This window comes from Podarcis pityusensis (genome assembly GCF_964106645.2).
Source record: "Podarcis pityusensis genome assembly, chromosome: 1".
NCBI lineage: Eukaryota > Metazoa > Chordata > Lepidosauria > Squamata > Lacertidae > Podarcis > Podarcis pityusensis.
The window spans coordinates 116,794,494-116,811,721 of record NC_138028.1 but is presented as its reverse complement, the minus strand read 5'-3'; the positions used below and the strand labels follow the sequence as shown (position 1 = coordinate 116,811,721).

At 46.1% G+C, this 17,228-nt stretch overlaps 1 protein-coding gene across 2 annotated transcripts; it reads left to right on the top strand.

Annotated features, from left to right (window-relative positions):
• The first annotated feature begins 14,804 nt into the window (after positions 1 to 14,804).
• HOXD1 (homeobox D1) lies at positions 14,805 to 16,829 on the top strand. 2 transcript variants are annotated; one of them, XM_080972956.1, is made up of 2 exons: positions 14,805 to 15,520; positions 16,496 to 16,829. In XM_080972956.1, the coding sequence occupies exons 1-2, from the start codon at positions 14,995 to 14,997 to the stop codon at positions 16,825 to 16,827; spliced, it is 858 nt and encodes a 285-aa protein (XP_080829082.1). In that variant the 5' UTR covers positions 14,805 to 14,994; the 3' UTR covers positions 16,828 to 16,829. The 2 variants fall into 2 exon arrangements, with proteins under 2 accessions (XP_080829082.1, XP_080829081.1); XM_080972955.1 differs by having other exon boundaries at positions 14,815 to 15,520; positions 16,493 to 16,829.
• Positions 16,830 to 17,228: the final 399 nt, after the last annotated feature.

Here is a 17,228-nt window from a genome sequence, read left to right as displayed (position 1 = left end):
CTGAACAGACTTGTAGTGTGGCATTGTTTACAGTGCTTTGTTGAGTTTTATTGTTGTTGTTATTGATATTGATATTAATATTAATGTGTGTGTCTTTATTTTTAGATCTTCTTACAATTTATGTGGAAATTGTTTCAATTTGGTTGTATGGAAATATTTACAAATAAATAAAATGCATTAAAAAGTGGCTTATTTTTAACTGATTTTTGAATTATCCAGAATGAATCACGCCTAAGACCAATGATTCACATAAAGGTTTTGCTTTATTTATATTATAGGGGCATATACCCCAGTCTGCAGCCACATTGGAATGTGAAGTGCCCAAAGCGGTTTAAATAATAAACCAGTAAAGCAACCAAGACAACAATAGGAGCTCTATCTATCTATCTATCTATCTATCTGCAAATCAATTAAATACAGAAGGCTATTGTTGCACGCCACCCCAATCTCCAAGTGGTGTGAGATTCCAGGGGTTCCAAGTGATCATCCAGGGTTCATGTTTCCTTTTGGGAATGAGGCACAACAGAGGTGTCTTTATGATATATGGTTTACTTACACATAAATACAACCTGAGCCATGATGGAAGGATTCACAGCATTAACAGCCCAAAGATTGTCCTGCTTCTCCCAGAGCTGGCAGCCTTGGATTCAAGCAGAAATCACCCATGGCTCTCTCTCTGCCTTTCCAGCATGAAGCTCCTCCACATCACAGCAAGCTCTGCCCTCAAACTAAGAGCTGCAGGAGGAACCCCCACTCATTTTCCACCTGGCCCAGAGCCCCCTTTCCTTTGTTCTCCTAATGACCCATCTCCCAGGTAATCACCTGAATGCGGGAAGCTATCTGGCTTGATTAGCTTCTAACATTTACTGTATCCCGGAGTTTAGAGGGGTCAGGCACTGCTGAACTTCTAACACGATTATAAATATTTAAAGGTGAAATCCTATACACTCTTATGCACACTTTTGGTAAGTCCCCGTGAATAAAATTAACTCCTGGGAAGATATGCAGAGGATTTATGCAATAGCAGTAAACATACACACATTCCTACCTGCTTCTTGGAATCCTCTGTCAGTCTCATGAATGGTAGTGGGAACTGCCACACCTTTCCATATTGTCACAAGTGTGAGTCCCCCTGATTGTATCATATACTGTCTGTCTCTTACTGCAGCTCTCCTCCACAATATCAGGCAGTGCCGGATTTACGTATAAGCTAAATAAGCTAAACAAGCTATTCTTGGGAGAAAAGAAATGACAAACCTAGACAGTATCTTGCCAACAAAGGCCCGTATAGTTAAAGCTATGGTTTTCCAAGTAGTGATGTATGGAAGTGAGAGCTGGACCATAAAGAAGGCTGATCACCGAAGAATTGATGCTTTTGAATTATGGTGCTGGAGGAGAGTCTTGAGAGTCCCATGGACTGCAAGAAGATCAAACCTATCCATTCTGAAGGAAATCAGCCCTGAGTGCTCACTGGAAGGACAGATCGTGAAGCTGAGGCTCCAATACTTTGGCCACCTCATGAGAAGAGAAGACTCCCTGGAAAAGATCCTGATGTTGGGAAAGATGGAGGGCACAAGGAGAAGGGGACAACAGAGGACGAGATGGTTGGACAGAGGACGAGATGGTTGAAGCTACCAGCATGAGTTTGACCAAACTGCGGGAGGCAGTGGAAGGCAGGAGTGCCTGGAGTGCTCTGGTCCATGGGGTCACGAAAAGTCGGACACGACTAAACGACTAAACAACAACAAAACAAGCTATAGCTTAGGGCCCCACTCTCTTGGGGCCCCCCAAAAAAATTAAAGGAAATGAAACCTGGATGTACATTTCCAAAATATAAGATAAAAAACAAATAAAATAAAACCTACATACAGCAACAGTGTTTTGTGTTGTGTAGGCTCCTATGATGTAAGTAATGGGCCCCGCCTGCTAGCCAGCTCCCTAAAATATCACTGGTTTGCTCATTTCTATACATAGGGTACCTACATTCTGCATGGACTGGTTGCTTGGCAACATGTGCAAATGGCTTTAGATACCTATTAGGTCCATAAATATAGCATAAATTCAACACAAAAAACAGCAACAATTTGTTGTTGAGAAAGGACAGTGAGACATATAAAGGGCCCCATTACCTTCAGTTGCTTAGGGCCTCATCAAGCCTAAATCCGGCCCTGATATCAGGCTACTTTGTGTGTGAAGAGGGAGCACTCACACAAACGGTTTAATTTTGCTGGAAGTGCTGGGATGTAAGTAACACCCCCTTTCTTGTCCTTTCTGCTACCTCACTGTGATACACATGGAGACCAGGCTCTTGTGGCTTTCTCACATTGTGTCCTGCAAGCTTTTTGTATCCCAGACATTCTTCTCACTCTTGGTCTCTTCTGTGCATCTGCACCTGCAACCTTGAGTGTTCCAGTCTTGTCTCAGCTCATTTCCTCTGTGGGAACCTTAATGCTGCGACCAGGGCTGGCCCAATACATTCTGGCACCTGCTGAGGTGAACCACAAAATGGTGCCCAGCGAAGAAGGGGTGAGTGAAGATCTACATCAGGAACAAGGGGTGACGGTGGAGAAAGATCTGCATCGGGACCTGCTTCTCCTGTGAACCCTGCTGCCTGAGGCAGTCGCCTCACCTGGCCTCATGGGTGGGCAGGCCCTGGATGTGCCATTGCACTTTCAGGCTGCAAACCTATGCAAAGTTGCTTGGATGCAAAGGCCGCCGAATGCAATGGGGTCTTCTTCTAAGTAAACTTGTGAAGGATCAGACTGCGCACTGGACTGCACAATGGACAAACTGTCTTTTTGTAGAAGGACACTCACAGTGGCGACTCAGATGTTGTGCACAATGCAGCTGTTGTTACTGAAATGATGTTTTGTTTTGGAAACTTACTTTCTCACACTTTTTATAGGGCAAAAATGGTTTGCCGGGGAGAAAAAGCTTTCCACCCTGTCTAGCCCCATTTCCTTTCTCTAGTTCCATATTGCCTTTTGTGATATAGAGGCTGGATAGCTCAGTTGGTTCGAGCATGGTGCTGATAATGCCAAGGTTGCAGGTTTGATCCCCATATGGGACAGCTGCATTGGACTACATGATCCTCAGGGTCCCTTCCAACACTATAATTCTATTATTCTATTTTCCCCCCAATAAATTTTTATTTGATTTTCAGAAATATACACATACAACAAAATCAGTTCTAAATTCAAGTGTCAAGATTACTCTGAATCTCCTGACTACCCCCACGTCCATGGGTCCTTTTGAATCTATTTTCAGCCGCACATCACTGCTTCTCCAAGTTTTTGTCTTTCTAAGTTTTCCATACATTCTGTTCATTACAAGTGTATTTAAAATCCTGCTAATGTTTTAATGTGCTTACAGTGATCTTGTATACAGTGGTACCTTGGGTTAAGAACTTAATTCGTTCTGGAGGTCCGTTCTTAACCTGAAACTGTTCTTAACCTGAGGTACCACTTTGGCTAATGGGGCCTCCCGCTGCCACGTGATTTCTGTTCTTATCCTGAAGCAAAGTTCTTAACCCGAGGTACTATTTCTGGGTTAGCGGAGTCTGTAACCTGAAGCGTCTGTAACCAGAGGTACCACTGTATAAATTAGAAACTTTTCCCATTCTTTTTTAAAGTTCTTGTCTTCTTGATTTCTGAGCTTCCCAGTTAATTTTGCTATTTCGGCATAGTCCATCAACTTGATTTGCCATTCTTCTCTGGTTGGAATTGTCTCTTCCTTCCATCTCTGGGCTAGTAGCATCCATGCGGCTGAATTCTATTCTACATCAGTTGTGTCAAAGCACACATACTTCCTCTTCCTTCAAACCATATAGGATATTTTTAGAAGTTCGTATGTATGTGTGCCTTACTGAGGCCTTGCTTTATCACTCCAGAGAAAATCTGAACAAATGGCTACTTGCCTCACAGTAGGGCTTGCTGACCATTTGGTGACCCATTTGTCCTCCACCTTTTCTGTTTCTTTTAAAAATTTAATCCACGTGCTTCATCATTCCTTCTTCAGAGTATATCACCTTCCTGTATTTAAGAGAAAATAAATGTTAGCTTTCTATCAGCCCCCATCAAATTTATACCACAACATCATTAAGGAAGACAGCTTAATTTCTGAGCTATATGTATATCTGGTGAGATATACACAGTTTTTAACCTATATATGAAACTCATTTTTTAAAATACAAATGTTCTTCAATTTCACATTAACACTGTTAAAATTAGAGTACACTTCAGTCCTACCAGATTGCAGTGCCACTGTTGCTGATGGCTAGGGGGTAAAGAATCCAGTAAAATAATAAAAGCATTATATATATGCACACAAACACATAACTCACATTTTCAACACACACTATAGCAAAGTAAACCATCAACCATTGGTGTGTGGTTTAGGATATGTCATTTTCTTTGCCTAAAATATGTCAGAAGTGGCTTCTGGCCACATTACTGTTCCCCTATGAACCACAAAGACCACAGAAAGTTGTAATAAAGCCTTCCTCTTTATAACTACAGCCACCGTTTTATATTCTCCCAAAGCATTATTATTTTTCCTTGTTCTTTTTTAAAGCCTCATGTTTTACTAGAAATATTGCACAGGATGTGAAAACTATCATTTGGGTGCTTTTGTTTTAGCCAGGACTTTCTAGGATTTGTGGGATGTAATCCACTGGGAGCAGTCAAATACAACATTCCTTGTTTTAATAGAGTGGACATGATTAGGGATATTTCATCCAGCCAGTCAAAACTTCCTGTTCCTCCTGGCTGGAGCATCCTTCCTTATGCATGTGATAGAAGGTGGGTGTGACCTAACCTGTCCAGGTAGCAAAAGGATGAGTCACGCAGCACACCTCCCTCTTTTTCACTTCCTTTTTCGTTTGACCAGCTTCTAGCTAGGACTGCTCTGCTTTCAGCTAGCAGAAGCACTGGGATTATTACCCCATTTGGGGTAGATCCACATGTACATATTTGTAACTAAGTCTGCCTTCAGGGATCACACTGAAGTAAACTTCTTTTATTGACTTTGAATGAGATTGTGGTGTCTTTATTCTTTTAAGAGGGATTCAAGGGAACTTACCAGGAATGTACAATTCAGTCTGAGACAGATTGAATTGTATAATAGTGAGAGGCTTACACAAGCCTGCAACCACATATCTGCTGTGCATGTAAAAAGGGGAATGTAAACTTTGCTAAGTAAAAGAACTTGCTGGTGCACAGTGGCGTAGCGTGGGGGGTGCAGGGGGGGCCGGCCGCACCGGGCGCAACATTGGGGTGGGCGCGCTCGCACTCGCAGCTCTCTGCCCCTACCTGGCTCACTCACTCTCTCTCACTGCAGTGCTGGCTGTGCGAATCTGATCCGAGCCACTGGGTCGCCGCCCACTGTGGAGGGGGTGGGTGCCAGGCGTGCAGTGCGGAGAGAGAGCGAGGGACTATCTGGGGGAGGGACAGTGCAGCGGCCGCCCAGCGCAGCGCTGAGCGCGGGAGAGAACCACACCAGACCAGCCCAGGCAGCAGCAAGAAGAAGCTGGCAGTGGCGGCAGGTTAGGGGTTAGGGGGCGCAAATTACTTGCCTTGCCCCGGGTTAGGGGGCGCAAATTACTTGCCTTGCCCCGGGTTAGGGGGCGCAAATTACTTACCTTGCCCCGGGTGCTGACAACCCACGCTACGCCGCTGCTGGTGCAAGTTAGGAAGGATATTAATAAACAATATATCCTCTCCTGGAACCCTGAACATTCCCACAGGATTCAGCTTCAGAAATTCTTTTCACCGTAAGAATGTATGAAAATAATCTGTTTCAGCATCCTATTCTTACAGTGGCCAACCAGATATCAGTGTGGCATAATGTTTAGAGTGCTGGACTGGGGTCTGTGAGATCACAGCACTCAATCTAACCTATCTCATAGGGCTATTGTGACGATTAAGTAAGAAGGGGGGAGAACCACATATGTCACACTGAGCTCCTAGGAGAAAAAAGTGAGATATAACTGCAATAAAATACATGAATAAATAAGAAGCCTGTAAACAGGAAATGAATGCAATTGAACTATTGTCAGGATTCAGCCGCCAAACAGGACAAACCTCAACAGAATGGCTTAGAAAAGGCATAGACTGGATTGCCAGCATTTTAAAAAATGCTCCAGGTGAAGAGTTCGTCTTCCTCACTAATGAGTCACAGAGCAGTCAAGGATTATATAGTAGGGCATTGTTTTCAAAGAGAGCTGAACCCTGGTGTTCATTTCCCTACAGTTAGGTAATGGTAACAGGCAACGCTATAAAGTAGTAAGAATGGGCAGCTTGAAAAATGATCCGGTCTGAGATACCATCTTTATTTTTCAGTGCTTTAGTCATATTTATGTCCCTCATTCTCAAATGAGTATAAGGCTACCTCATCTTACCCTCAGAACAACTCTGTGAGAGACAAGGTCACCCAGCGAATTTCATAGCACAAGTAGGAATATGGATACAAATTTCACCTACTACTTTGACTAGGGACGTGGGTGGCGCTGTGATCTAAACCACTGAGCTTCTTGGCCTTGCCGATCAGAAGCTCAGCGGTTTGAATCCCTGCGATGGAGTGAGCTCCCATTGCTCTATCCCAGCTTCTGCCAATCTAGCAGTTTGAAAGCATGCCAGTGCAAGTAGATAAATAGGTACCGCTGCAGTGGGAAGGTAAATGGCGTTTTCGTGCGCTCTGGTTTCTGTTATGGTGTTCTGTTGTGCCAGAAGCCCTTTAGTCATGCTGGCCACACCAACCCGGAAAAGCTGTCTGTGGACAAAATCTGGCTCCCTCGGTCTGAAAAAGATATAAGTGCTACAACCCCATAGTCGCCTTTGACTGGACTTAACCATCCAGGGGTCCTTTACCTCTTTTTTTATAGGACTAATGGCTTATCTTCCAATATATGTACAGCACTTAGAAGTGTTTACATGCTTTGTATGCATTATAAAATAAATAATAATAATGTACCCCCACACTAAGTTACAAATATGTGTGTGTGTGTGTCTCCTTTTGAACAATTTGAATGATAAATTAGTTAAGTTAGTTAAGTCAGCTAGTTTATCTCTTCTTAGCTTAAAATCACAGAATTGTAGAGTTGGAAGCAAGGACCGTCCGCCCATGAGAGACAATGTGAGGTGACCGTCTCAGGTAGCAGGATCCCCAGGGGCAGCAGATCCCAATGTGGATCCTTATTCCTCCCTTGTTCCCAATGTCAATTTTCGCTCACCCCTTCTTTGCTGGTGGGGAGGGAGACGGCATTTTGTGGTTTGCCGCAGGTGCCAAATTGCATTGGGCCGGCTCTGGCTGGATGGGACATGAAGGGACCCAACTTGCTAATGTTATTTATGCTTACTCAGAAATAAGTCCCATGGAGTTCAGTGAGGTTTACTTGCATGTAAGTGTACTTAGCACTGTAACCCATAGTGGGATTACTACTGAGTGGGATCACATTGTAAGGCTGCAATCCATGCACATTTACCTATAAGTAAGCCCCATTTACACAGTGAGGCTTCAACTCTATAATCACTCACCTGGGAGTAAACTCCACTGAACAAAACGGGGTTCAGTTTTAAGCAGACATGGGTGTGAATGAGCTGTGGGAAGTTTTAAGCAAACATGCATTAGATTGAAACTAAATAAAATAAAATAAAGAAATTCCTTCCAGTAGCACCTTAGAGACCAACTAAGTCTATTTCTGAAATTCTTTTGCTATCAGGAATCACAAGACAGAGAAACCAGTAGGAGTTGTCCCCTGTAGAACTCATGAAAAGAGGAGGATGGGGGCCAGCCTAGAGTTAGTAGGCTCTGTCTGATGTTGGCTCTCTGTCTTCACCTACTGTTGGGCTCTCTGTCTGCCCTACCAGTCCCAATGGGTATCAGTCACCATGGCAATAGAATGCAGTGTGGTTTCACCTAGCCTCTACCAGCATTCAATATGGAGTTTCCTCCAACATGAATGGTTGTTTCTAGACTCATTTTGCAGCTTTGCTCGCATTTTCACCCACCCTGCTCTTCAAGGCTGGACCAAGACATTGTGTGTCTCACGCAGAGGAACAAATTCGGCCCACCACAAGATGAAAGGGACCCAAGAGTAGTTGAGTTATTTTGGCACTGGAGGTGGAAAATCCCAGAAGTCCTCAGGCAGTACAAGTACAATAGGAAGAGAATTAAACAACTAGCAATTTGCTTCCCTTTCATGACACCCAGAATCAGCTGCCTGAGGCAGCATCACTTTCCTCATGGTAGGGCCGGGTTTGCATCAAGGATGGAGGCTACCTTTCTGTAAATGGGAAGGGTCCTTTGCGGAGCCAAGTCTTCTTCAATACACGCTGCAAGCGACTTCTCTACCTAAGTGCTCTCTATCATGTGGCTTTTTTTTTCTTTTACTTCCATGACAGCTGGAATATACTTCTTTGAAAAACAATCCCCCTCGGCACTAGAATGACACCAGTGCCTGAAATGACAGAAGATTTTTGCAAAACTTCAGACCACAGTCGTAAAACCCCTTCATTCAACTGGGCCTACTGGGAATGCTTTAGAAGTAAATGGTATCACACCCAAAGCTACAGACCCTACTTATAAACAAGCTGCTGGGTGCACACATTATATTGACTTTTTGGCATAATCATATTATTCAGAAATATTTCCCAACCAAGCTCAATGGGCTGCACTCTTTAGTAGGAAGCTGGTGTAGCTTAGTGGCTAAGAGTCTGAGCAGCAGTTCAATGAATCATTGGTTCAGATCTCATGTTTGCTATCATGGGTGTACCCGGGAGGGGGGCGAGTTGCCCCCCATCAAGTAAATAAATAAAAACACTTAACTAAAAGTAATAATAATTATAATATTTGAAACTGAAATGCTCGCTGAGGTCACTTGTACCATTGAATGGTCATTCAGAACCTTCTGGATAGTAAAGACCTGACAATGGACTTTGCTTACTGAATGCGCACAGAAAAGCTGCACTGGGGAAAGGAGGAATTTTGAGAAGGAAGTGCTGAAAAGGCTTTCAGCAAATCCAAGAAATCTTGTTTTAATTTAGATTTGTTAAAAAAATAAAAAAGCATGTTCTTTGTAATTTTGCAAAATATACTCGTTAACCACATGAAAGGTACTCCCTGTTGTTCGTTTCTTATTTAACTTGCTAGTTTTCAAATGACTGAAGATTTTGACAGATTTTTCTGAGCCCTTGGGTCAAAAGAAAAGAATTTAAAACAACTGAGCCAGACAGAGGATGGTGACAGGTGGGTTTCCTGCCGTCCCTAACATAAATCCTGGCTATGCCCATGTTTGCTATGAGTTCACTGGGTGGCTTCAAACAATCCAGTTTCTCTCCACCACAGCTCCACGTGGGGATAATAATACTGACCTTATAACAGGTTGTTGGAAAGATAGCAATGCAATTACATTGGCGTGAATACTCTAAAACTGCAATAGGTAAACTCAGCCCTCCAGATGTTTTGGGACTACAACTCCCATCATCCCTGACCACTGGTCCTGTTAGCTAGGGATGATGGGAGTTGTAGTCCCAAAACATCTGGAAGGCAGAGTTTGCCTATGCCCGCTCTAAAACAGGGATGGGGAACCTGCGGCCCTCCAGTTGTTGCTGGGCTAGAACTTCCTTCATCCCTGACCAGGCTGGCTTCTATGATCCAAAGACATCTTGAGTTGGAGTCCAATAAGTTCTGGAGGCAGGACTGGTGTGTCCCATTTTGCTGCTTGAGGTGAAATGGGAAGTGCCACCCTGCCCTGCCGCTGCCTCCGCTGCACCACGCCACCTGCTCTGCCACCTGTGTGGGTGCTGTCTCAAGTTTCTGCCACCTAAGGTGGCTGCTTCATTCCACCTCATGGGTGGGCCAGGCCTATCTAGAGAGCAGCATGCTTTCAACCCAAGCCATACATGCTAGGCTCTAGGGTTGCCTATGATTGCAGCCTTATTTGTATGGCAACAAGTTGAAAGCTGTGATTGGCTTGCAGCATAAGGCTGGCTCCTTACCCTGCAGGAGCACCCACAGAGGCCAAGAAACTATAAAAACAAGTGATGCCTCTATGATTTAGAAGCTCTGTTAACTGATAGTCTGATCTTATTGTTTACACCAAAGGAAATGTGTTCAGTAGGACTTGATCCCAAGTTTGCATTCATAAAATAGCAGTACTGATCAGAAATAGAGTTCACCAGTGCTCAACAGCGGAACTTTGCAATATGTACACTCTGCCAAGCATATGTGAAGTTATGACGGAGAGGCTTTGAGCATGCTCTGCTGGTTATTCCATGCATAGACATGGCTCCCTTTGCAGCGGGGCACTGCAGGGTTTTATCTGTTATGGCACCCCAATTGAAGACCTTGCTTACATTAGAGGTATGGCCTACTCCCTCACTGATATCACTTTTTCCCCTGGCCTTCAGGGACTGGTGAAATGGCTAGCTATTTCGTTAGCTGTGGAATTTGTGGGATGTGATCCATGAGAGGCAGTGAAGTACAGCATTCCTTGTAATGCTAGAGAAGACATGCGAGGGAATGTTTGGTCCAGCCAGTCGAAACTTCCTGTTCCTCCTGGCTGGAGCATCCTTCCTTTTGCATGTGATAGAAGGCGGGCGTGACCTAACCTGCCCAGGTAACAAAAGGACAAGTCACACAGCACACCTCCCTCTTTTTGAATTCCTTCTTTGTTTGACCAGCTTCTAGCTAGGACTGCTCTGCTAGCTCTCAGCTAGCAGAAACACTGGGATTATTCCCCCATATGGGGTAGATCCACATGTGCATATTTGTAACTAAGTCTGCCTTCAGGAATCCAACTGTGAACTGATGTGAGTAAACTTCTTTTATTGACTTTAAATAAGGTTGTTGTGTCTATATTCTTTTAAGAGGGATTAAAGGAAATTTGCCAGGAACGTACAATTCAGTTTGAGACAGATTGAATTGTATAATAGTGAGAGGCTCACACGAGCCTGCAACCACATATCTGCTGTGTATATATAAAGGGGAATGTAACTCTCCTACATAAAGGAACTTGCTAGCGTAAGTTAGGAAGAATATTAATAAACAATATATCCTCTCCTGCCACCCTGAACACTCACACAGAATTATGTACTGCTAAAAATTGTTGGACCAATTATTTATGTTTATTGATGATTTTAAGGTTTTATTGTTGATACTGGATATCAACCTGGGAAGCTTCGTTGAGATGCAGTTTAATATTTTCTTTCTTTTTTTAAAAAAAAATATATATTGAAAGTTCAAAAAGTACATAATTATATGTGCACTAAACATTGTGAGACGTAAATAAAAGAAGAGAGTAAGAAAAAGAGAAACAGATCCCATGTAGAAGGGAAAATAAAGTGGGGAGGGGGAAAACTCCAAAAATGTATACTTTACAAGGTTGTTATTGTACTTCACCAGATCTTAACCCAGAGCTTTTTTTCGGGGGCGGGGCGGGGCGGGGCGCATGGGGACGCATACCCCTAAACATTTTGTGAATCTAATGAGAGTACCCCTAAACATTTTTTTAAAAAGAAAAAAGCACTGTCTTAACCTATCACAGTATTTGTAAGAATGGATTCCAAATATCATTGAATTTGTCCATGGCAAGTCTGTGTTTATTTTTCCAATTCATCAGTATCAGTCTTTTTGCTGTAGCCAGGGCACGAAGAGTCCACTTGTATTGCCTTTTTGTAAGGTTCCATGTGCTGGGTATATAATTCAAGAAGATATTTTGCTCTGTAAATGTAAGATTGTTCCGTAAAGTTCTGGGTGATATCCAACTGTCATATCCAGAGTATGATAAACAGTGGATATACAACTAGTACAAAAACAACTACTTGGAATACATTACCCTTACTACTGAAGCAGACACCCCTCTCCAGGGAAGGCCTTCTATGCAGGGTCCAAGACATGGTTTTCAATCAGGTGTGAATGGCAGCTCTTCTTTTTCTGAAACTACTAATTTTAAATACAAAAGACTGAGGGGTGGGGGGTCTTCTTGTGGGATGTGAAACACAGAGCAGTCAAATACAACATTCCTAGAGTGGCCATGTTTGTACCAGCCAGTTGGAACTTCCTGTTTCCTCCTAGGCTGGGACAAACTTCCTCCACATGTGACCAGAGGTGGGCGTGACCTTACCTGTGCAGGTAACATAAGCACAGGGCTGGCCATCATCTCTCTCTCTCTCCTCCATCTTGCTTTCATTGTAGAAGCATCAGCTGCTCAGCCTGAGATGCTCTCTTGGCCTCCAGCCAAGTGAGGACAAAGGAACTATCTCCTTATGGGATAGATTCCAAGCGTATATATTTTGTAACTTAAGTCTGACTTCTGGGATCCATCTGTGAACAGAATGTGTGAGTAAACTATTTTATACCAAGACTGTGTCGTGTCTATTCTTTTTAGGAGGGAATAAAAGAGAATTACCAGGAAACTTATTTTAGAGACTTAAGCAAGCCTGGCAACAAGTTATTTGCTGTGTAAGTTTAAAAAGGGAATGTTACTCTGCTAGATTATAGAACTTGCTAACACAAGTTGGGAAGTATATTATTAAACAATATATCCTCTCCTGCCTCCCTGAACATTCCCACACTTCTTGCATAGACACCTGGATTCAAACGCAACTCCAAAGTAGAAGTTAGACATCATCAGAATTATGCTTTGAAAAGTCAGTACTTTGTTACTGTTTAGAAACAAATCAGGATGATCATCTGAAACTTTGGGTGGGAAGGGAGTAATTTTCTGCTGCAGCAGGAAAATACCCCCGCCTGCCCCCCCCGCAAAAAAAAACAGGGAGGGAGGAAAAAATTCGCTATTTGTAAGCCCACTTCCTTTCTTTTCTACTATGCCAACTGAAAGCAGTCATTAAAGCAACAAGGCTGTTATTATTATCAAGGGAAACAAGAAATCCCATTAACATCGCGAGGCCTCAGATTCACTTGCAAAGACCCACAGAGCACTTACTGGCTGGCCGAGGACCATTAATAGCTGCTCCGTACAGTAGCGCGCATTGTTGACACCATCCTGATCTGTTTTGGCTTCCGGATGCTTTTTAGCCTAGCTCAAAGAGTCATTCGAAAGCGCACGCGGGGGCGGGGGCGGGGGGGAGAGAGATATGATGTGCTTCAGTTCTCTGAGCAAAGACAGAAGGAAAAGGTTGCAGCGAACCACCCTCACTCCAATAACTTAGTTTCACTGGAAACCACAGTGCTTCTGTTCACATCACGACAGGGAGGACCCAGGACTTTAGACTGAGTGGAGAACTTCTCCCACCCCACTCCCCTTTGAACTACAGCTGCTGCAGAGTGGAAGCACCTGCTATATTATGTTCCGGAAGAACCTTGAGTCCCGTCTTAATGTCCAGCCTGGCAGGATGAGAGCTTACCCGTCTTTGGCAGGGCAGGGCAGGATGGAAGGCGGCAGCGGTGCGGGAGCGCGCCAAGGTTTGGAGCTCCCCGCCCCAAACTGGAGTGAGGGAGCGATTGCTGAAGAATTGGCTCAGCGCAGCCCTGTTCAGGCTCCGCGAGGAAAGCAATTCCAAGAAGTTCAGGTTGACTCCCAAGTCAACCCAAAGAAGACTGTAGGCTCGTCAGCCTGGAGGTGGAGGAACCCCGAACCGAGGTTATTTGATATCCGCTCTTTGGGAAGCGAAGCCAGAGGTGGAACCGAACAAACTATTCAGCCTTTCGCTCATCAGTTAGCATAGAGGACTGCCTAAGAGAGAACAGTGTCAAAGGATGTGTGTGTGTGTAGCTGGGGCAGCGGTGCCAACTTGAATAAAATATTGCGGGGGTGGGTCCGGTAAGCCCCGCCCTGCATAATCACGGCGTTCATCATGGGGCGCTCGCACATGAATGGCAATGCCCATCAACTTTGGGGGCTCGGGTCCCTCAACTATTTTATTGGGGGGACGGACACGAAGGGACCTCAGCCTCTAAGAGTTGGCTCCTATGAGGTGGAGAAGATAAATGATTGCTATAGCAGTTCTTAGAGCCCCGACCCTATTAGGTGCGCCTAAATTCATCAGTGAGCATTAAACAGGATTAAAGTCCCACTTTTAAAATTAATATTTTATTTCATAACCATTGCTGTTAGATGTTGAGACCACAGCGATTTGGCCAAGGCAAGCGGATAAAGAGAGGATTCTGTCTGGTAATCCCGTCCTAACTCTGAAAGCAAGTTCTGTAGAGTTCACTGACATCTACTTTCAGGTCAAGGGGACCTCTCTCCCCCCGCGCCTAAACTTAACACCAGACTAGTTCTCACTTATTTTCCAGCCTAGAATAACCTCTGACTTGGAGCCTGAACACGAGCACTCTTCCATTCATTCTTGGGGTGGGGTGGGCGAGATGCTTAATGGAAGCGGACTAGTTAGTTACCCTCCCTCCCAGCTGCTTCCCAGCCCTCCTTGCCCTCCGCGCGCGCCATATCCCTTGTCCCAGCGGCTTATCCCTTGCTGAGAAGGCTCGCCCGATGGACTCGGGTGGTGATGATCCCGTTTGCACAAAGTCAAACTTTGGTCAGAGTCCCCTCTCCATAAAAGCAACCTCATTCCAGCGCTAATGAGAGAAACGGATCTCTTACCACACTTGCCGGGGTCTCTCTCTCTCTCTCTCTCTCTCTCTCTCTCTCTCTCTCTCTCTCTGGGTCCCTAACCGTCCTCGAAGGCTTAGGCATGACTAGGCACCTCCCTGCGCCCCCGCCCACATCGCTGCTGCTGCTTCCTGCATCATCTTCTCCGTTGGCAAAGTTGTGGCTGGTGATGCCCGGGACAGGTCGGCTGCATCCCAGGTCGCGCGCCTAACTCGCGGCTCCCATTGGCCAGCCGGCGAGCACGTGCCAGCTCCCCTGGCTCTATCTTAGGGCACTTATTTACCTCCCAGCCGGCTTTACCATGGTTGAGGGAGGAGGAGGAGGAGGAGGTGGTCCAGAGAACGCAGCGGGCGCCGTGGCTGCCTCGTAGTCGCCCTGCTGCCCCTTCTCCGGCGCGCTCTCCTCTTGCTCAGGGACCCGCCATGAACTCCTTCCTGGAGTATCTCGCGCGGGGCGGAGATGGCTTGAGCTTGGCGACCAAATCCGGAAGCTCCGAGCCCGGTGGCGTGGCTCTGCGGCCGCCCTGTCCCCTGTCCGCAGGCGGGGAAGGCGCCTACCCCACGCCGGCTGCAGGAAGCTTGCCGGATTTCTCCCCGCGCTCGGCGCAACCGCAGCAACAGCTGGCGCCTTGCGCCCTGGCGCGCAGCGCTTTCGCGGCGGCAGAGTACAGCTTGCTCCGGCCCGAGGCGCCTTACGCGGCCCCCGGCGGCCCAGACGAGGCCGGCGCTCCCCTACACTACGCCACCACGTCTATCTTTGCGGGCGGCGGCGGCGGCGGCGCTTACCTCCAAGTGGACTACGGCGCGCTCAGCGACACCTTCCAGCCTTGCGCCAAGGATGCGCCGCCCCCGCCGCCCCCTTCCTCGGACTTCTGCGTCAAGGCCGGCTCCCGGATCGCGCTCAGCACCTTCGAGTGGATGAAAGTCAAGAGGAACGCGCCCCCGAAAAGTAAGTGTCGCGCCTTGGGTGGGCGCGCCAAGTGAGCTGTGGGCTGTCCAATACTCGGGTCCTAGCGTAGGAGGCAACTCTTAAGAGTCCCTTCGCCCCCCAAAGTTAATGGGCATTGCTATTAAAATGGTGTATGCGCGCCACGTTTTGTGATCTATTATGCGGGCAGGGCTTACCTGGGCCCCCAATATTTTATTCAAGTTGGCATCCTTGGGTCTTGGGTTCTGAGCCTGAAACCGACATGTCCCACCTCCCTCCTGGTTCTGCGCTGGTTAACTCGGAAGTGATCCCCACTGAACTTCGTGGGGCTTACTCCCAAGTACCTGTGCAATCTTCCATTCTGGAAACAAGTTCTGCTGATGTTGACGGTACTTTTATTCCATTCAATGGAAAAGGGTTTTAAGATCTGGCGGGAAATGAAAGGAAACTTGTTCAAACCCTCGTAAAGCATGGACCTGGGGCTTTCTTTTTCCCCGATGTTAAAGAGCCTTTCCTGAACTTGGATCGCTTCCATCTACCTGCTTCTAAGGCTGTGACCCTAAGCGCATATCTTTGGAAGAGCAGCTGGTTGAAAGCCAGGAAACGCGTTTGGGGTGGGGGTTCTTATTGCTTAACATAATTCATGTTCAAAGGACGTGGCGCACGGTGCGCATCCCCACTTTGTCAAGCCACATTGACTTTGAAGTTAAAACAAGCACACGTGGCGGTTCTTCAGCATAAGCCAATCCGGGTTTCATAGAATTGTAGAGTTGGAAGGGACCCTGAGGATCGTCTAGTCCAACCCCCTGCAATGCAGGAATATGCAGCTGTCCCATACGGGGATCAAACCTGCAAACTTTGGCGTTATCAGCACTACACTCTAATCAACAGACCTGGGTGCGTTCAGACGCTGTGTGGTTAGAACCAGCGCCAGGTCCCATGATTTGGGCAGTAATTCCCTAACAGTTCCCTAACTCTCTTCTTACCCCATAGCAGGCAAGCTCTCCACCTATGGATCTCCCAGCCCTCCCAGTGCTGTCCGGACCAATTTCAGCACCAAGCAACTCACGGAGCTGGAGAAAGAGTTTCACTTCAACAAGTACCTCACCCGGGCCCGACGCGTGGAGATCGCCAAATCCCTGGGCCTCAATGACACTCAGGTGAAGATCTGGTTCCAGAATCGGAGGATGAAACAGAAGAAAAGGGAGCGGGAAGGGATGGTCGTCCCTTGCGCTGCGGTGCCTTTTCACAGCCCCACCTCCGAGTCGAGCCCGACACAGCCAACGATGCGTTCTGCTCCCTCTTCTCCAGCCCAGGGCTCGCCCTGACGGCTGTGGAAACACAGAGAGGCGTTAGGAGCAGCAGGAGGCTGAAAAGACTCAAGAGAATTAAACAACAACAAAAACTCCAGATAAACCCGAAAGCTCTGAATGGTGTTAAATCGTTCACATTCTAAGACGAGGGGATTGCTTTGTTTTATTTAGAAAGACAACCATTGCACTGATGTTGTTGCACTCCCCTTGGGGAAAAGGCTGGCTTTATCACGTGTAGAATGAAGAACGTTTGCTGCTTTTACGCAGAACTCGCTCAAGGCACAAATGGCACCGTCTGACTTGTTTACATTTTATTTATTTGCATTTCAGGGAAAGCTGCTCTTAGGCCGCTGTGTGCTGCTAAACTTTGTGGTTGGCCTTGCTGAGTTTATTTGACCTTAGGCTTGCTTACTCAC